The following is a 20,862-nucleotide window of genomic DNA, read 5'->3' on the forward strand; positions in this document are numbered from 1 at the left end:
AAGGTGGCTTGCGTACCTATTGGCTGTCCTGTGGCAACAGCAGCAGCCTATCGAGAGAGGCCCTGCGTGACATGATACCCAATGGGGGCGCTTCGTGCCCATTTACGTCACGTCCCGCCAGAATACAGATACAAACTGATTTTCATCTCTTCAGCGAAGCACTACTGCATCGCTGGATCCGGAGTAAGAAGCCGCGCCGTCTGAGAGTAAGCCTTCTGCGGGACGAGCCTTCGAGCCTGAAGCCGCTGGCCTTCACCTCGCCGCCTTCAGCCGCCGTACCGGCTACGCTTTCCGGCGTTATATCCTTTTACTCTGCTGGGAGTGTGTGTTCGCCGTCGCGACTCACACTCTCTCTCTTTATCTAAAAGAGCAGCATCTTTTAAAGATGCTTTGTTCCTTTGGCTCGTGCCGAGCCGCACTCAGCGACGGGGACCGCCATTTCATCTGCGTTTCCCACCTGGGTGAGGATCATGCAGCTCTCGCACTCGCTGACGGCGGCTGCCATCATTGCGAGCTATTGCCATGGTGACTCTGAGGACTCGCATGGCATTTTTTCTCAGAGTCTGCACTCCCGCCCGCTGTAGTGCCGCGCCGTAAAGCGCCGTACTCAGCGGGTCCCCGAGCCTTCTCCAGCCCGTGAAAGCTCGCCGGTTCGCCCGCCAGCTTCACCAGCTTCAATCGAGTCGCTCACTGACGGACAACGGCCGCCGCGCGCCACCGCCTCCGCCATTATGACAACGAGATAGCTGCATCTGTAGAGAAGGCCAGCAGCTCTATCCTGGCGTCGGACAGTGAGGATTGGGCGAGCTCGATGGACCTCCCCCCTTCTGCCTGCGAGTCGTCAGGGAAACGGGCCAGCATCAAAACCGCGGCTAGCTTTCCTTACGTTATAAGAAAGCTACCCCGCCCCCGCCCCCGCCCCCCGTGGGCATGCGTCACCGGCGAAATGAGGAAAGAGTGTGTTTTAGGACCGACGAGGCCGGACCAATCTCCATTTCTCAAACATTTCTCAGCTCCTCTTAGTTTGAGCGGCTGAAAATGTCAATATTGCAGCAATGAGCCTGTTGTATAACACGCACGCCTGCAAACAAACGCCGACACACACACAACTGTGATGACGCTCTCTTATCTGCTCGAGCTAATTTAAGCTTATGTTGTTTCCCCCTGTGGCTCAGTGGCGAAACCCAAAGCCTTCGCACGGGAAACCCGTGTTTGATCCCAGCTCTCGCAGCAGATAAAATTTAGTCTCGCCGCGGCCAGACTTCCACCGAAACTTTTCACTCGTACAGTTCCAAGAAAATGCGACTGTTCCAGTGTATTTTGCAGTAAACAAGCCGGTACCATGGCCCGCTTGCCTGCACACAAATGCCGTTTCCACGGCGACCCAGGAAAATAATATAAGCAGTGTATTTTCAGGTATTCCGGCCACAGTCGATGGTGTTATGAGTGTATTGAAAATTCCCACAGCCCAGTGTTCATTTCTACACACAAACACAGCCCGCCACAGTGCAGGGCTCGCACAAATGAGATCGACTCATGTCAATTGTGCATTAAATGTAGTGAATGTGCCCACAACCCAGTGCCCACAAACACTACACACTGCATGTACCACGGTTTCTGTAAAACGAAACCAACACACATACAGTCAGCTCAGAGTCTTCCTAGCCTCCTAGGAAAACGACGGTGTTTAAGTCTCGCCGCGGCCAGACTCCACCGAAACTTCTCGCTCGTTCAGTTCCAAACAATGTGACTGTTCCAGTGTATTTCGCAGTAAACAAGCCGGTACCACAGCCCGCTTGCCTGCACACAAACGCCATTTTTACGGTGACCCAGATAAATCCCAAAAAGAGTGTATTTTCTGGTATTCCGGCCACAGGCGATGGTGTTATGAGTGTTGTAAGAATGGCCACGTCTCAGTGCCCATTCCCACACACAGACACAGCCCGCCACAGTACTGGGCTAGCACGAATAAAATCGACTCATGTCGATTTTGCATTAAATGTAGTGAATGTGCCCACGACACAGTGCCCACAAACACTACACGATGCGTGTCCCACGGTTTCTGTAAAAACGAAACCAACACACATTCAGACAGCACAAGCCGACGGTGTTCTCAGTGCAGTGAGTGTGCCCGCTGTCCCGCGCCCACATTCCCTCACAGACACGCTCAACCCCACGGGGTTTGTCCCGCTCGCTCTCTCTCCACAATCCGTCATAGAGATATCGAGCGCGTCCAGGCTGCCCGCTGTGATCGGCGCGCCCCCCGCCTCGCACACAGTAAACACAGTGTTTATGTCTGTGTACCGAAAAAAGACGGGGGTCTCAGACCCATTCTAGATCTGCGACAGTTGAACAGAGTGCTTGTGAAGGCCCAGTTCAGAATGCTGACAACCAGGAAAATCCTCGCGCAAGTTCGCCAGGAAGACTGGTTTATGTCAATAGATCTGAAAGACGCCTATTTCCAAATACAAATAGTGTCACGTCACAGGCGATCCTTGAGATTCGCCTTCGAGGGCCAGGCATATCAATACACAGTCCTACCGTTCGGCCTGTCCCTAGCACCCCGTACATTTACGAAGTGCATGGACGCGACTCTCGCACCCCTGAGATTCAGGGCATGCGAGTTTTGAACTACTTGGACGATTGGCTGATTCTAGCTCGAACACACTCAGAGCTCATAGAACACAGAACCACATTACTCGAGCATCTCGAGAATCTGGGTCTCACAGTCAATTGGGCGAAGAGTTCGCTGTTTCCCAGCCAGAAAATGTCTTTTCTGGGAACAGTGCTGGACTCGCTCTCTATGACAGCACGTCTGTCGCCGGAGCGCGGACTGGACATTCAGCGCTCCGCAAAATCCTTCCGCCGCGGCTCTATAGTCCCGCTCAAAAGGTTTCAGAAAATGCTGGGCCTCATGGCCTCAGCGTCTTCGGTACTTCAGCTGGGCATGCTTCGCATACGCCCACTGCAGTTATGGCTGAAAGCGCGAGTTCCCCCCCCCCCCGGGCATGGACCTCTGGTCTGTTTCGCCTCAGGGTCTACATGAAATGCGTTTCGGCTCTGGAACCTTGGAAAATAGCCGACTGGTATCAGTCAGGCGTGAGTCTGGGGACTCCCTCGAGTGTGAAGGTGGTGTCCATGGACGCCTCCACCTCGGGATGGGGAGCGCTGCTCGAGGGCAGACCGTTCTTTGGCCAGTGGTCAGAACGGGAAAAGCTTCTACACATAAACTGTCTGGAAATGTTGGCAGTCGAACAACGCGCTACGACGCTTTTGTCCCCAGATAAAAGGCCACCACGTCTTGGTCCGGTCGGACAACATGTCAGTGGTGGCATACATAAAGGCATATATAAATCGCCAGGGCGGCGTCAGGTCCCGAAACCTTTACAGGCTGACGGAACGCCTCTTGGTCTGGGATCAGCACAACCTGCTTTCACTGAAAGCAGCGCGTGTGCCTGGTCACCTGAATCTGGGACCAGACAGTCTGTCCAGAAACAATGTCCCAGCAGGGGAATGGTCGCTGCACCCGCAGACGATCCAACTGCTGTGGTAGACATTCGGCAGAGCGCAGGTGGACCTGTTCGCGTTCCAAGAAAACGCTCACTGTCCGAACTTTTTCTCCAAGAGCAGGGATGCGCTGGCCCACGTATGGCCCCGCTGCCCCCTCTATGCTTTACCCCCCGTCTCGCTCCTGCCTCAAGTGGTGGGACGAATCAGGGAAAAACGGATGCCCAGTGCTGCTCGTGGCTCCGCTCTGGACGAATCAGATTTGGTTCCCAGTCCTGATGCGGCTGACCAGCACTGCCCCGTGCCCTATACCGGTGAGGAGAGACCTCCTGTCTCAGGCAAAGGGCTCGATTTGGCATCCTCGCCCGGATTTATGGTCCCTACATGCATGGGCCATCAACGGGTACCCGCTAACCTCCCGGAGGGAGTGTTAAACACGATCACGCAGGCTAGAGCCCCGTCTACTAGACGGCTCTATTCCTCGAAATGGTCGGTGTTCTCTGCCTGGTGTCAAGCTCAGGGCTTTTCACCCGTAGACTGCGGAGTTACGGAAGTGCTCTCCTTCCTTCAGGAGCTGCTGGATAAGGGCAGAACCCCATCCACGCTCAAAGTATACGTGGCGGCCATAGCGGCGTTTGCAAAACCGACGTCTGGCCAGTCACTGGCGAAAAACGACCTGGTCGTGCGATTCCTCAGGGGAGCTCGGAGGCTGAATCCTCCCAGACCCCCCTCAGTCCCTGTGTGGGACCTTTCTACGGTTTTGGAAGCCATGAAAGGTGCCCCATTCGAGCTGTTGTAAAGTTTTTCCTTCTCAAGTGTTGAAAACTTAGAAGTGCAGACCAGGAGACTTTAAGAGGTATCTTTCGAGCAGAAGTTCTTTATTGCGTCGCTGTAGTCATCTCAATCAAGTCTAACTAAGGGAACGTTACATTGTAGTTTATATACATTTCAGGGGGGAGGGATTACATATAGGTGGAGACTTCTCTGAAACAAAGCAAACGTAAATAAGGTATACAGATTGTGGAACCTGCTCAGCATGAGACATGAGAACAGGAAAGGCATAGACTTCTCGTACTGAGATGAGAACTCCAAGACAAACGGTCTCAGTAATAAAATAACAGGTGTTAAAACTTGCTCAGCATGAGTTTCACCCAGTGAGACACGAGCGGGACAGTCAGGAATATTCCGCTGGGAACTCCTACCATTTGCAGAGATTTTGTGGTCTCATCATTTATAAACTTTATCAATATAAAATACTATAGTATTGGAAGTCTAAATAAAACATTTAAATAAAATTTGTAATCCTACAGAGCCAATCCATTTGTCAGACATGAAACATCTGTCTTTCAAAACGGTGTTTCTTATGGCTCTCGCTTAAGTGAAGCGCATAGGTACAATCGCTTTCAGTAAGCGCGTCATGTATGGAGTTTGGGCCTAATGACTCAAAAGTCATACTCAAACCAAGGCAAGGGTACGTGCCCAAATCCCTCAACACACCGTTCAGGGCCCAGGTTATTTCCCTGTGCGCCCTCCCGGTTCATGATGAGGAGGAGGATGCGAGTCTCCTTTGCCCTGTCAGGGCGCTGAGAGCTTATGTGTCCCACTCGTCTGTCTTCAGACAGACCGAGCAGCTCTTCGTTTTGTTTGGCGGACACTCCAAGGGACTGGCCGCATCAAAACAGAGCCTATCCAGATGGATAGTCGATGCCATAGCGCTGGCTTACACTTCTAAGGGCCTGCAGTGTCCTTTGGGTGTCAGAGCGCACTCCACGAGAGGCGTGGCCTCGTCGTGGGCGTGGTCTAGCGGGATTTCCTTGCAATATATCTGTATGTCGGCAGGCCGGGCCTCGCCGTCTACATTTATAAGGTTTTATAACCTAGATGTTCCCGCCTTACAGGCCGAGCTGCTGTCGGTCTAGAATTCAGTACTATCTGCCCCGCTGCGCCGGCGCAGAATGCTGAGTTTTGCTTTTGCATCGCTCACTGATCGATAGAACAGCCCCATGGGTGTTGAATAACCCATACTGTTACCCAGTTCAGGCTGAACACGTTCACCCTGTCTGCGTGAAACACTGTTAACATAACTAGCTCCTGTATGATGCTATTTCATGGGGAATGATGCTTGCAGCCTCTCTTCTCCGACTCTCTGTGAGTCTATGGTGATTATGCACTATATGAGCCACGGGCTACTCTGCCCTACAAAGGCAAAAGACCTTAACTCACCAGAGTGTGAAACTGAGAAAAATTAGTTTAAAGTTTTTTTGTTGTCCAGCCAATTGTATGATATGTAGGACACTGAAAATTTGGCAAGTAGTTGTCATAATGAATATATTTATCTACATAAAAAAAAATGAGCTCAAACTTTACATTTGACCTTATTCGGAAGCAGGGGCGTCACTAGGATTTTCATTTTAGGGGGGCTAAGCCCCCAATGAGGGTATGATTTTTTTTTTTTATAATAAAAAAAGTTAACACTTTAGTTTAGGATCTAATGCTCACTATTAATTTCATTACCATGCAAAGGCAAGGTTTTATAATCACTGTGGTCCCAAATGTGAGGCAGGGCAGACAGGGGGGTTCGAGGTTTCCCCGAGAAAATTTTGATTTCTCTGATCTACATATGTGCATTTTGAGATGTTTTGAAGGCCAAAAAAATTGGATAACAGCTTTAAAACCATGTCAGTGGGCAGCTGATTATTTTTCTCTCCTCATCAGCATCACACTCTTTTTCTCTTTGTTTTTATCTTGCCCTGTCTCTTCCCCTCCTAAAGCTGAGCTTTGACTGATATAGGCTTTTCATTTTTGTCTGTCAGTGAAGAAAGTAAACATAGGGTCAACTGATAGGTTGATTATGCCTATGAATCATTTTCTCAGACGCGTTTATTTACTGAAAGCTACTAAAGCTAGGTAATTAAGTTTATTAAATGCATTCACTATAGGCTACACATTCATTATTGATCTTATGCCTAATACAGGGCCGTAGACAGGGTTTTATAATCAAGGAGGTCCTAAATTTGAGGTTGGTAGTGGGTTCACATTTTTTATTTCTCTGATATGTGCATTTAAAGACATTTTTAAGACCAAAAAAAGGATAAGAAATAGCTTTAAAACCATGTCAGTGGGCAGTAGATTATTTGTCAATACCTGCTCTCTCCTCATCTCCATCACTCTTTCTTATTTTCTCAGTCTCTTCATCTCTTTCTCTTCCCCTCCTAAGGCTGAGCTTTTTTAATTTACTAAAGGCTACAATTTATATTATATTCTCAATATGTACACATTCATTATTAATCTTGTGCCTAACATGATGAAAACGGCTTTGTTAATGTTTCTTGTCCCCTCACAATGACAGTAAGCTAATTACATTACATGAGTCACGTTACATAGGCCTATTTTCAGTTCAAAATGGCGAAAATAGACAAAACTATATTAGTTTGCCTGATTATTTTTTGTCATTCGTTTAACATTTATGACCTAAAAAAATGTCAAATATAAAATGTTAAGTTTAGCTTCTTACATCTTATCTCGCACTTGACCGTACGCGTCGAGTCGCACTTTTAAAATTCGCGCTCAGCAGCTTCTGTGAACATAAAGCCCGCCTACTTTGATTTGATTGGTCATCTCAAATATTCAGATATTGACGAGCAGTGACAGACCAATGAGGCTCAAATGAACACACACACACACACACACACACACACCCTGTCCTCTGTTTCTGACGTGCCGAAGATGAAGAATGCGCAGAATCTGATTATAACAAGACTGAAGCGAACAGGAATTTGTGTAGCCTACATAAATCACAAATTTTTAGGGGGGCTAGGCAGAAATTTAGGGGGGCTGAAGCCCCCCTCAAAAGGGCCTAGCGACGCCCCTGTGTCAATCTAATGGTTGATGGGCACATTAGATCATTTATTCATTTTATAATAATGCCATGGATTCATGAAGGTATTAAAAGTATTTGAACTTATGCTTACTGTATTTTTGGTTGAATAGATCTTGCACTTTTCCTACCAGAACACTGACATGTTCTCTGGTACTGGGTGTTGCGGGTGAGGAGCTGGCTACAGATGTAACAACAGACAACAATAATTTCATAAAACTCTATTATGTATATTTGCACTATTACAGGCCTGAGTCAATTTCTGTGGATTTTTCTATAACCAATACCTTTAAAATGCAGTGCAAAGTTGTTCACTGTCTCCGTTGAATCAAGGAAACCAGTGGCTCCTTTGCTGCTCAGTTCAAACACCTCTAATGTGGACTTTTGGCAGTCAAATGATAAAATTGCTGTTTCCACACCCAAATCCTCAAGCTTGGACACCTTTACAATATTTGGAAGAAGACAACCACAAAAATAGTAAATCATTGATTATACACAACCTACTTTTAAAAATTCAACACACACTTAAGAAACAACTCATAACAGGGCTTGGCAATATATGGAAACAGTGTTGTCACACGTGGCAAATAAGTGGTCAAGGACCACCCAGGGTTACATTAACTATAAATTAGTTGTTACGTAGAATCCAAATGCAATAATTTTGACTCATAGCCATTTGTTACTACTAATGCTTCAATTGACCACCTTGATGTGAATAGACTAGCCCAACCAGTAGGAATTTAGTTTGAGAGGGTGGTATAAGCCTTTGACAATTTCTTCAAAGTGAAAATATTTGTGTCAGGTTTGATCAATTCACTTTCTCTCTCTCGTCTTGTGTGCCGTGTGTGTGTGTGTTTAGTGTGGGCGTGGTCACTGATCACTTCTGATCAGCAGCGCCAGCTGGTTTCACTTTGTATGTGGCTTTATATGTTCAGTAACTGGTGTCTCATGTTGTCAGATCATTGTTCGACTCCGGTGTGTTCCTGTTCTTCGTGTCGTTGCTGAGTGGATTCCTGTTCGTCGTGCTGTCGTTCCCGGTTGGATTGTTATTGTTACGTGTTCTGGATTACCTTCACTGGACTTCCACACGCGGTCACGGATACTCACCACGGGATCACCGAGCACCTTCACCGAGGACATTACCAGCACTGCACCACCTGCTCACCTGGGTCCCTGCGCCACTGTTCCATCTGTGTTGTGCCGTCTCGACCCCAGTGTGTCTGTTCTGACCGTTCTGCTATCTGTTCTTCAATAAAGCGTTTATTGCATTTGCATCCGGTGTCGTTCCAGTATGTCACAGAATGATCTGACCTCAACGGATGCAGCAAGCGCATCAGGCTGGGACAACTTCGCTGCTAACAGCATCGCCAGGATGGACCAACAAGAGGAGGGCATCACGAACATGGGTCGAGCGGTTCAAGCACTTGTGGCGCAGGTGTCCAAGCTCACCCAACAACTACAACTTCTCAGGGTTCCCACTGCGCCGCCCACACCGCCCGTTCAACCCACTTCTCCAGAAGGATGGAATCGTCGTGAGCCACGTTTACCCACACCTGAGGGTTATGCAGGTGAGCCGGAGTTCTGCAGAGCATTTTTAACCAGATGCTCTATGCACTTTTCGTTACAGCCGCAGACATTCGCCCAAGAACAATCCAAGGTGGCATTTGTGTTAACCCTATTGTCTGGCAAGGCTGCACTTTGGGGAACGGCGGTGTGGGAGAACCAAGATCCATGCTGCGCCTCGTTCCTGGCACTCTCGGAGGAAATGAAGAGAGTCTTCGATCGGGCTGTGGCGGGTAGCGAGGCGGCCAGACTACTCGCAGATCTGCGCCAGGGAGACCGCTCGGTGTCGGAATATTCCATCCAATTCCGCACCCTGGCCGCAGAGTGCCAATGGAACGAGGAGGCGCAGTGGGACCGTTTCCTGCATGGGCTGGCTGACCGTGTCCAAGATGAGATCTACATGTTGGACTTACCCGCGAGACTGAACGGACTCATTGAGTTGGCTCTTCGGGTCGACGCTCGGCTGAGCAGGAGGAGTCGGGTCGTCCAGAATCGTCATTTCTTCAGCACAGAGAGTGCACGCACCGTCAGCGAGGACACGGTCAGCCCCGTCACCGATCACAAGCCCATGCAGGTGGGCAGAGCTCGGCTTTCCCGGGAGGAGAGAGAAAGGCGGAGATCCCAACGACTTTGTTTATACTGTGGTAAACCGGGGCATTTCGTCAACTCATGCCCGGTAAAAGAGCAAGCCCGATAGTATCAGTGAGGCTACTATCGGGTGGGATCTCCGCCGAGAAGACCTCATCATCTACTCTCCTTCCGGTAAGGCTCAGGTGGGCAACTTACTTTCACGACACCAAGGCTTTACTGGACTCTGGGGCAGAAGGTAATTTTCTGGACATTAGACTCGCTAAACAACTTCTCATCCGCTTTTCTCCCCTCAACCGCAAGATCTCCGTCAACGCCCTTACTGGTCAAGAACCTCCTAACATTTCGCACGTTTCTGAACCCATCACACTCACTACATCTGACAACCACACTGAAACTATAACATTTTTTCTCATTGATTCACCCATTGCACCAGTAGTACTCGGACATCCCTGGCTTACACTTCGCAACCCCAGAATTGATTGGGGTCAGAATTCTGTGTCTGCGTGGAGTAATAAGTGTCATGAGTCTTGTCTCGTATCTGCGTGTTCGTCTGTACCTGTTTCTGTGTTTCAGGAGGAGGAGGTGAATTTGTCTAACGTGCCCAAGGAGTACCAGGATCTGAGAGAAGTGTTCAGTAAGTCTCGTGCTGCTTCTCTACCTCCGCATCGTCCTTACGACTGTGCCATAGATTTAGTGCCAGGTGAGTCTCCGCCTAAGGGCAAGTTATATTCACTTTCTATACCAGAAAGGGAGGCTATGGAGAAATATATTTCTGATTCTCTAGCATCCAAGTTCATTCGCCCTTCCTCATCTCCAGCGGGGGCGGGGTTCTTTTTTGTGGGGAAGAAGGATGGATCTTTGCGACCTTGTATTGATTACCGGGGGTTGAACAACATCACGGTAAAGAACACTTACCCTTTGCCGTTGATGTCTTCAGCTTTCGAGAGGTTGCAGGGAGCATCCATCTTCACAAAATTGGATTTACGTAACGCTTATCATTTGGTCCGCATAAGGAGGGGCGATGAGTGGAAGACCGCGTTTAATACCCCTAGGGGGCACTTTGAATATTTGGTCATGCCTTTCGGGCTGTCCAACTCCCCAGCGGTCTTCCAGGCACTCGTCAATGACGTGCTGAGAGATATGGTTGACCAGTTCATATATGTTTACCTGGATGACATATTGATTTTTTCATCTTCTCTCCAGGAGCATGTTCAGCAGGTCAGACGAGTGCTTCAGAGGTTGCTAGAGAATGGGCTTTTTGTCAAAGCGGAGAAATGCGTTTTCCATGCACAGTCGGTTCCCTTCTTAGGTCACATCGTATCGTCTGAGGGAATGCGTATGGATCCTGACAAGGTTAAGCCTGTGATAGATTGGCCAAGTCCAGATTCCCGTAAGGCCCTACTGAGGTTTTTGGGGTTTGCCAATATTTATCGGCGTTTTATTCGCAACTACAGCCAACTAGCCGCGCCTCTGACTGCCTTGACCTCCCCCAGAACGACGTTCAGGTGGTCCGATGCAGCCGAGGCCGTATTCGTCAAACTCAAGAGCCGCTTCGTTTCAGCTCCCATTCTTGTCGCCCCTGATCCATCACGTCAGTTCGTGGTGGAGGTCGACGCGTCAGAGGTGGGGGTAGGAGCAGTTCTTTCTCAACGCTCTTCCTCAGACGACAAGATGCATCCTTGCGCGTTTTTATCCCATCGTTTATCTCCTGCCGAACGCAACTATGACATAGGTAACAGAGAGTTGTTGGCAGTCAAGTTAGCGCTGGAGGAGTGGCGTCACTGGTTAGAAGGGTCAGGGGTACCTTTTATTGTTTGGACTGATCACAAGAATCTAGAATACATTAGAACTGCTAAAAGACTCAACTCTAGGCAGGCTCGCTGGGCACTGTTTTTCGGACGTTTTGACTTTTCTCTCTCGTACCGCCCGGGTTCCAAAAACATCAAACCCGACTCATTATCTCGTATTTTTGATCAGACCGAACGCCCGTCTACTCCCGAGCGTATTTTACCAGAGACTATTGTTGTCTCCGCTCTCAGGTGGGAGATCGAATCGAGGGTCATGTCGGCCTTAGAAGGGGTAACGCCTCCGCCCGAGTGCCCACCGAACCGTTTATTCGTACCAGAGGGGAATCGGTCTGAAGTTATTCAGTGGGGACATTCTTCCAGCATAGCGTGTCATCCAGGAGTTAACCGCACCGGTTTTTTGGTAAGACCATGATTCTGGTGGCCCATGATGGCTCGTGACATCCGCAATTTTGTATTGGCTTGCTCGGTTTGCGCCACTGGTAAGACTTCCAATCGACCTCCAGATGGGTTACTCCAACCGTTGTCAGTCCCTTCGAGACCCTGGTCCCACATCGCTCTAGATTTTGTTACCGCCCTCCCGCCCTCCCAGGGCAAAACAGTCGTTTTGACTGTCGTGGACCGGTTCTCGAAGGCGGCTCATTTCATTCCCTTGCCCAAATTACCCTCAGCCAAGGAGACAGCGGTAACAGTCATAGATCACGTCTTTCGACTTCATGGCCTCCCGATAGACGTGGTCTCTGACAGGGGTCCCCAGTTTGTGTCCAAATTTTGGCAAGAATTCTGTAGATTACTGGGGGCGACTGTCAGTCTATCTTCGGGGTTTCATCCCCAGAGCAATGGACAAACCGAGAGAGCCAACCAAGACTTGGAGAGAGTGTTGCGATGTTTGGTGTCCAAGAATCCTTCCTCCTGGAGCCAAAAACTCTCGATAGTGGAGTACGCCCACAATTCGTTGCCAGTGTCATCCACGGGCCTCTCGCCGTTTGAATGTAGTTTAGGATACCAGCCACCAGTTTTTACCAGTATGGAGTCCGAGGTCGCGGTCCCCTCCGCTCATGCGTATGTCCAGAGGTGTCACCACACCTGGAATAGAGCCCGTGAGACTCTCCTCCAGGCGGGGAAGCGTACCAAGGCCAAGGCCGATCGCCACAGGTCAAAGCCCCCCGTATACGTCGTAGTTCAAAAAGTGTGGCTTTCAACTAAGAATATTCCTCTCTGATCCGTGTCTAATAAACTTGCCCCCAAATTCATTGGTCTGTTCCCTGTCACCAAGATCATTAGTCCGGTGACAGTCCGCCTCAAACTTCCTCCGGCGTACAGGAGAATTCATCCCGCCTTCCATGTTTCCAAAATAAAACCTGTGTTTTACGCACGTATTAATCCGCCAGTCCCGGTTCCCCCACCGCCGCGTCTCGTAGACGGGGAACCAACGTATTCGGTAAATCGTATTCTGGACTCGAGAAGGAGGGGACGCGGATTTCAATACCTGGTGGACTGGGAAGGTTACGGTCCGGAGGAGAGAAGTTGGGTACCTGCTAGAGACATCCTGGATCATTCTCTGATCGATGATTACAATCGACAGGTTGGCGTCCCTAGGGGAGGGGGTACTGTCACGTTTGATCAATTCACTTTCTCTCTCTCGTCTTGTGTGCCGTGTGTGTGTGTGTTTAGTGTGGGCGTGGTCACTGATCACTTCTGATCAGCAGCGCCAGCTGGTTTCACTTTGTATGTGGCTTTATATGTTCAGTAACTGGTGTCTCATGTTGTCAGATCATTGTTCGTCTCCGGTGTGTTCCTGTTCTTCGTGTCGTTGCTGAGTGGATTCCTGTTCGTTGTGCTGTCGTTCCCGGTTGGATTGTTATCGTCACGTGTTCTGGATTATCTTCCCCCAATGTGGCCCACCTGCCCTTAATGTCATTCATTGTGCCTGTGGAAAAAATAGATGCACAGAAAACTTAACACTTTAAATTCAGCATCTCTTTTTTAATGTAAATTCATACAATGACAATCTGTCCAACACACTGGTTTACTTGGGTTGTGAAACCCATTTCTCTGTAACAACTCTGTAAAAACAAGATAACATGTAAAGTAGATGACCTGATGAGTCTTTTCAATACACAAAGCAGTCTTACGTGGATGAATGCAACTTGCGTGAGTGAAGTACTTGCCTAATACTATCTTGAAAATCTGTTTCATGACCCTTGTAAACCCCTGATGTCAACAGGGCCACTATGTACAAAAACAAACCATTTAGTATAACAATTAAAAGCAGCCGTTCAATTTTGTCTCTCACCTTTGTTTTTGAATATGTCCCTACAAAAAAGATTGTAAGGCGACAGCTCTCTGATGTGAACTTTAGCCTTTGATGGCCGGGGTTCAGACGAAGCTTTTGTAATTTCTGATCTTTTGTAATTACCGATCCAGTTCTGAAAAACTAAAACAAAAAATAACGAAAGAGTATTACACCAATTAAACTGAATGTTAACAAAACACTTCATTTATACAAGCAGTGCAGCAGAATGATATATTTATTTGACATGTTGTTTGTTAGTGTGGCACTAAAGTAAAACTTACTTCTATGACACTGGTGTCCAAACCAGTAGTAGATGCAGCTCTTGGAATTAATTCTGACCCAAATCGTGTCATTCCATCCTTAAAAAAGGATTTCAGGGTTTCCTTTTGATTCCCATTAATGGGAGTTCTCTCTTGTTGAATAACAACAAAGAAAGAAAATGCTAGTCAGTAATAAATCAGTAATAAAAAAGACAGTGTTGCAGATCATACCATCGTTCTCAGACACACTTGCCTAATGCTTCTAGATTAGCAACTGCAAGGCTTACCTCTCTGGGGCATCTTCAACCTAAAACATAAACAGAAAAACTTGCACAAGACAGATTTGTGAATGGGCCCTTCTCTCTTAAAAGGTCAAAACCAAATTTTGGATTGTTGAACAAAGACATAGAGCATGGAAGTAATAAAACAAACTTACCACAGAAGTCCTTGCAATCCACTGGAGATGCTGTAAAGGGAGACAAAAAAGTTAGGTAAATAAATATTAATGTTACACAGGCAGGCAGACAGACAGATAAACAGACAGTTTTTTTTTTCAAGTCCAATGTCAAGGACAGCAATAAATGTGACACACACAGACACCACAGTCTATATTTACTTCTAATAGATTGCCAGTATTCGTCTTTTGCATGAATGTAATTGTAAGCTTCCTCGTGTGGGATCAAATCCATCCAAGCTTTTTTCAAACCCACAAAACTTTATTTTACATTCTAGTCAAGATCCCCAGGTTCCCAAACAGCCATAAAATACGTCATGGGTTTGAATATTTCACTAAAGTCAATAGGAGTAACTGTTAAGGTTAGGCCTATGTTGGCTTCAGTGAAGCGTTAACGAGCATACAATATGCAATAAGCCTTACAGTGTGGAAAAAGTAATTTTTACAGGCTAACTTTGCGTTTAACTAGAAACTAAATTTCCCCATTAGCTTCATACGTAAAAACATGCTTATAAGCAATGTTAATGCTCACATAAAGCAAGTAAGTTACCGTAATGATAGGCTAATAACGTAACGTAATAGGGCTTAACGTTAGCCTATATAACGTTTACAAAATATCTCAATACGGTCATGTCAACACTCATGTCACGCAACATTAAAACACATTTTATGTATTGTTTTCCAATTTTGACTAATTAATTACAGTTTAAATGATCGGTTTTATCATTTAAATGTTCTTACCTGAAAATATCAAGCGAGCAATATCGCAAATACGGTTATCTCATGTCAATACTCATGTCACGCAACATTAAAACACATTTTATGTATTGTTTTCCCTTATTGACTAATTAATTACTGTTTAAATGCTCGGTTTTATAATTTAAATGTTCTTACCTGAAAATATCAAGCGCGAAATATTGCAACGTTGCTGCGTCATTCAGTAGACTCTGCGTCATACAAGATACTGCGTATCTTGCCGTGCACACAACAGCGCTGGTTCGCTTCAGCGATGAAAACCAGTCTGTATCAGCCTGTCGAGTGTATTTACAGGCCAAGGCCACGCCTATTCTGGCGGGACGTGACGAAATGGTCGCGAAGCGCCCCCATTGGATGTCACGTCACTCAGGGCCTCCCTCGATAGGCTTGCTGCTGTTGCCGCAGGGCAGCCAATAGGCGCTTTCGAGCCGTCTTGCCTATGTCTGCACGCTGCCGCACAGCGTTTTACATTAATCAAAATTAAAGGATAATTTTTGGCTTCAATATCTCGTGGAAAAGAGGTTTCCCCATAGCGTAAGATATTACGCAGTACGAGAGATACTCTCGTAAGAGAACCACTGATAACGCCCATTCAATCGAGTGATAACATTGGAAGCGGGTGCACCGAATATAAATAATATAATTTAATGTTTTTATTTCCATATTTGCAGCTTGATTCTCCCAAGCATTATGTGAAAGATATCAGTGTTTTTAATTTTGCATGCTTTTTTCAGGCCCATTTCAGAGGTTTGGTCAAATCTCGCCTGTAGTAAGTCAGTCACCTCATCCTGTTCCTGGAGATAGATACCAAAAACAACTGAACCTGCTAATGATGATGTTTCAGTCAGCTCCCTAGTTCAGTAGTCAGGGCACTGATCAGAGATTTGGACATTTTAAGGGCTGTCTCATTTGCAAAACTCTTCCAGTGCACTGAAGCGTTCGCTCCCTAAAAAGTCCCACAATGCACCATGAAAACCAGGGAGTATGGATGCTCACAAGAGCTGCGTCCCAATTCATAGGCTGCATCCTTCGAAGGACACAGACTTCAAAGGCCACGAAGGTCGGACTGAGCAATGTTAAATGGGACAATTGTTCTATTCGCCTAGCAACCATTGATGAGTGGCAGTAACGTTTGCACTAGACTTTTTTGAAAGTTATATTTAACTGTCTGAAAACAACAGGGTTCAAAATATTGTTCACCATGTTCCATTTCTGTATAAAGATAAAACTTCATAATCGCATCTTAAGTCAACATTTTAAACTGCTTTAATGTTTTTTTTATTTTTACATTTGTATCATTAGATATTTGAGTAAGTTATAAGTATAATTTGGCAATTTCTTTTTAAAAAAATGTGCAGGAAATAAAGTACGCATGTGGAGGACACATTTGAAGGAGCCTTTGTCGTTGACGCAAACGGCCTTCGAATGCGCCCTTCGTAGGATGCAGCCTCTGAATTGGAACGCAGTCCCTTAACAGAAGTTCTGAAGCATAGAACATAAATCACGTGAGCCAACTCACTACATATAACGACGCGTAATGTGTGTTTTTGTTTTAAATATAAACCTTTATTTAATTGTATTTCAACATTAACATTCATCGCTAGACAGGTGATTAACATAATTTAGCTAACATTTATAATTTATTTACGGCTGAAATGAAGCGAAGTAGAGCAGAGTGGGGGAAAATGTTTGTAATTTTTTTCTGTGAAACAAAAGTTAAATGTGTCTAGAATAGTTCTCCTATTTTTCACTGACAATGACATAGATTATAGTATAGTATAAAAAATGTCCAGAGTTTTCATGTTTTGGGATTTTTTACAAAAAATTTTATTTGCACCAAGTAAGTAAAATGCCTCCACTCTGACAAAGCAATTTGCTTTATACCTTTACTGCAAAATCGGATTACAAGTAGTTTAGCTTAAAATAAAAAAGCCAAAATAACAGTAGATAATTATGAATATTAATTAATGAACCATGCTGAAAATCAGCCTATTTGATAAATTGTTAGCTGATGCAAACTAGCCAGCTAACTAGCTAGCTGATGCTAACTTGAGGTAATTTTTAAATATTGTAGTGTTACAAATTTATTAAATGTTTAATTTAGGTTCCACAGTATTTTAACTGAGAAAGTTCACACAAGTGTTTACCATTTTGAGGCATAGATGAGGACATTAACCTTTGGTTACTTCTCAAGAACAGCTGGGCTTTTTGTCTCTATGATAATGTTAAGGTTTGAGGGATCTAATCAGGCTGATTGGATTAGCATCTCAAACCTCTAAGTTACACTGTTATGCTGACGAGATCAGGGCTGTGGAATTTTCGGTAAAATGCTGATTACTGAACTTCATATTTACATGCTTTGTTCACCTCTATGTAAATCCCTCCCCCTTGAAAGGTATATAAACTACAATGTATACTGCCTTAGTTAGACTTGGATGATGACTACAGCGATGCAACAGCAAAGTCCTCAATAAAGAGTAACTTCTGCTTTGAAAGATATCCCAACGTCTCCTGGTTTTCGCTTCTGAGTTGCCTACACTTTAGAAGAAAAAGTTCACAACATTATAATATCCAAATATTTTTATCCAAACACCTAGTTACATTACATTTGATGTAAAACCAAGTTCAGTACATGGTAACTACATTAATGATAGTGGGAAGCGATGCCCCCGGGGGGTGTTTTAACCTGTAGTGTTACAAATTTATTAAATGTTTTAATTGAGTCCAATACAATAGTATATAAACTGAGAAAGTTTCGTATACTGAATTTAGCATTTAAGGTTATGATGGTGATAATATTGGCTGTGAAACAGTTTTCCAGCAAGAGAGTCCTGTTTTCTGTATCTGGCAGATTACTGCTCTCTATCCAACCTGCTATTCCTGTTTCTCTCTATTGTAAGCAGATTACTGAAACTTTGGTAGTGTTGTAAACTTTTTCTTCTTAAGTGTAGGAGACTTAGAAGCGAAGACCAGGAGACGTTGGGGTTGTATCTTTTAAGCAGGATTGTTTATTTACTGTAGTCTGCTGCATCCAAAATCTTACCCAAGTCTAATCTAAGGGAACTTTACATGGCAGTTTATATACATTTCAAGGGGGTGGGATTAATTTCATAGAGGAGGGGACTCTTGAACAAAACATGTAAAGGAAAGTACATGATTCAGCTGGTTACCTGATTTCATCAGGTAACAGTGTAACTCAGAGCCTTGAGATGCTAATCCAATCAGCCTGATTAGATCAACAAAAGGCCCAGCTGACCTTTGAGATGTGACAAGAGGTTAATGTCCAAAACCTTGATTGCCTCAAAAATGGAAAACAGTGTGTGCACTTTCTCAGTTAAAATACTGTTGAACCTAAATTAAAACATTTAAATAAATTTGTAATCCTACATTTCCCCCTTTGAGAGTTCTAAATAACTCTTACAAAATACAAATTTAGCCACTTAAACAAACATGCAATTTTAGGGTCCGTGACATCCCTACGGGTAATAGTCTTTTCTGGTAGGAACTGTGATTTTCTCGAGAGAGGCGTGATTCATAGGTTGAATGAAACACTTGATACTGTGGACGCATAGATAGTACGCCAGTAGAACAAACAACAACACAAATAATTAGCAAAATAATACTAATCTTCCCTGCCTGACACAGAGGATATCTTTTTAACATGTGATGTTAAAAACGTCCCTGCCTGAACAGAGGATATATTTTCATCTTTAAAAGACAACTTTTAAAGGATAACTTTAGGTAATCAAACACTACAGCTGTCTGATAACTCTTTCTCTGACGGCGGAGAGGCACAAAAATTCGTACTGGTCTGGTTCTTTGAATAGAGTGAAACTCACCGAATCGTTGTTTGAATGAAAATATTCAGTCTGGAAAACTCAGTCAGCTTTGTTGAGGTCCAGTTGAGATTCAGTTCTGGAACTCAGTCAGAAAGTTCATTCTTTGTTGAGATCTTTGTTGAGCTTGAGGTTTTCAAGATTCTGTCTGGAACTCAGTCAGAAAGTTCATTCTTCGTTGAGATCTTTTGTTGATTCAATCTGGATTCTGGTGAGTAGCTCTATCCGGGTCACGGCACCATCTGTTGTAAACTTTTTCTTCTTAAGTGTAGGAGACTTAGAAGCGAAGACCAGGGGCCTCATTTATAAAACTTTGCGTAGGATTTGCGTCAGAAGTGGCGTACGAATGAAACATAGGACGTGCGTACGCACAGAAATATTCGGATTTATAAAACCGTGCGCACGCACATCCTTCGCATTTTTCCCTTAATAAATCACAACAAATTCTAAATGTAGCGCAGCTTTTACGGCTTCATGTCACGCCCATAGTTGCCCATAAATAGTCCGTGAAACGCCCACAAGTTAATATTCATCGATTTCGAAATCATGGTGAACACAGAGAGGAAATCAAAAAAACGTAACTTCACTCAATGTGAAGTAGAAGTTATCGTGGCGAAGTGGAAAAGAGGAGAAAAATGTTGTTTGGAGGGCACAGTGTGGGCATTACTAATGCCAAAAAGGCACTTGAGTGGCAAAAGGTTGCAGACGCCGTAAATGCTGTAGGCAGCCTCAGAACATCGGACTGTGGCCGAAATAAAAAAGAAATGGTCGGACATTTGCCTCATTTGCCAGCAAGTCTTTTGCTGTCTGAAGATGCGTTCACTCCGAATCCTTCCATTTTCCACATCTTCTAAGAGTGCAAGATCAGCCATTGTGCGTCATTACGGATTGTGATTATTCCATTTTATTTCCATCCATTTAATTGCATCTGACAAGCTACAGATGTCGGTTATAATCTACTAGGAAATGGGAAATAGTTCAGCGCAAATGTAATTTCTAGCAGCTTTCTGAGTGGTTGAGACATACGTCATACGTTATTTTATCTAAAATAAAACAAACTAATGGCATATGCATGAATACCATGATTCCGTAGCTGATGAAGACATTTTTACTAAAACAACTTTCCCCAGTGGACAAATAATCTATCTATCTATCTATCTATCTATCTATCTACCCAGCAAACATGTAACGTTTTTACAACGTTTCACAATGTTGTTTTTTGGTTGCAATTAGGTAATGTTGCAGTGCAACGTTTTAAAAACGTAAGAAACCACACCTAAATATAAAAAAATAATGTAACCAAAATAAAACGTTTTTGCAACGTTTTTGTGTTTGCTGGGTATCTATCTATCTATCTATCTATCTATCTATCTATCTATCTATCTATCTATCTATCTATCTATCTATCTATCTATCTATCTATCTATCTATCTATCTATCTATCTATCTATCTATCTATCTATCTATCTGACTGACTATCTAATCTGCTCCGCCAGACGGACACATTGGCGAGAATATCAGTTTTGTACATTATTTCGTTCTGTTTACCATCTTATTTATGAGGATGAATTGTATAACATGCCAATATTATTGCAGAACATATTTCACTTTTCTTTTTGCAAATAGGCCCTATGTGTTAATTTGCATTTCTGTTGCAGATCGATTAAACGGGTGTTATGTAGGCTGTAAATTATTAGACTTGCTTTGTGAAGTCTTCGTTTTATTTATGAGAGGCAGTATTGCCATTTATTTTACACAACGGTCAACAGTTTCACACACTTTCACGTGTTTCTTCCATCTGCCGACGGTGTTGCCATTTCTCATTTCACCCGTTTTTGTGCGTACGCCTGGGTCAGAGCTTGCGTGAAGGACCGCACATTTTACCGTCAAGTTTGATTTTTATAAATACCAATTATT

At 44.8% G+C, this 20,862-nt stretch overlaps 3 protein-coding genes across 3 annotated transcripts in view; 2 read left to right on the forward strand and 1 right to left on the reverse strand.

The window, feature by feature from the left end:
• The window catches only part of LOC143736324 (uncharacterized), a 200,062-nt gene that overhangs the window by 120,966 nt on the left and 58,234 nt on the right, over positions 1-20,862 (forward strand). The gene's annotated exons all lie outside the window — the stretch shown is intronic.
• Positions 7,381-14,019, reverse strand: LOC143736376 (uncharacterized). Its single transcript, XM_077227116.1, has 6 exons — positions 13,921-14,019; positions 13,640-13,772; positions 13,215-13,273; positions 7,672-7,825; positions 7,479-7,565; positions 7,381-7,385 (listed from the first exon to the last, which is right to left on the reverse strand). The coding sequence occupies exons 1-6, from the start codon at positions 13,990-13,992 to the stop codon at positions 7,381-7,383; spliced, it is 510 nt and encodes a 169-aa protein (XP_077083231.1). The 5' UTR covers positions 13,993-14,019.
• The window catches only part of LOC143736377 (SLAM family member 5-like), a 42,822-nt gene continuing 41,451 nt past the window's right edge, over positions 19,492-20,862 (forward strand). Inside the window, exon 1 of the mRNA XM_077227117.1 lies at positions 19,492-19,522. Within this exon, the coding sequence (XP_077083232.1) occupies positions 19,492-19,522 (31 nt within the window). The remainder of the gene's footprint in view (positions 19,523-20,862) is intronic.

The sequence above is a fragment of the Siphateles boraxobius genome, unplaced genomic scaffold (assembly GCF_051911475.1).
Source record: "Siphateles boraxobius isolate OS27281-9 unplaced genomic scaffold, OSU_SipBor_1 13, whole genome shotgun sequence".
Taxonomy (NCBI): Eukaryota; Metazoa; Chordata; class Actinopteri; order Cypriniformes; family Leuciscidae; genus Siphateles; species Siphateles boraxobius.

Coding starts and splice junctions, on each gene's coding strand:
- LOC143736376 (XM_077227116.1), bottom strand. CDS start 13,992: ATGACACGATTTGGGTCAGAATTAATTCCAAGAGCTGCATCTACTACT. Junction 13,773..13,920: donor TGGACACCAGTGTCATAGAA/GTAAGTTTTACT, acceptor TTAGTTTTTCAG/AACTGGATCGGTAATTACAA. Junction 13,274..13,639: donor GGACATATTCAAAAACAAAG/GTGAGAGACAAA, acceptor TTTTTTCCACAG/GCACAATGAATGACATTAAG.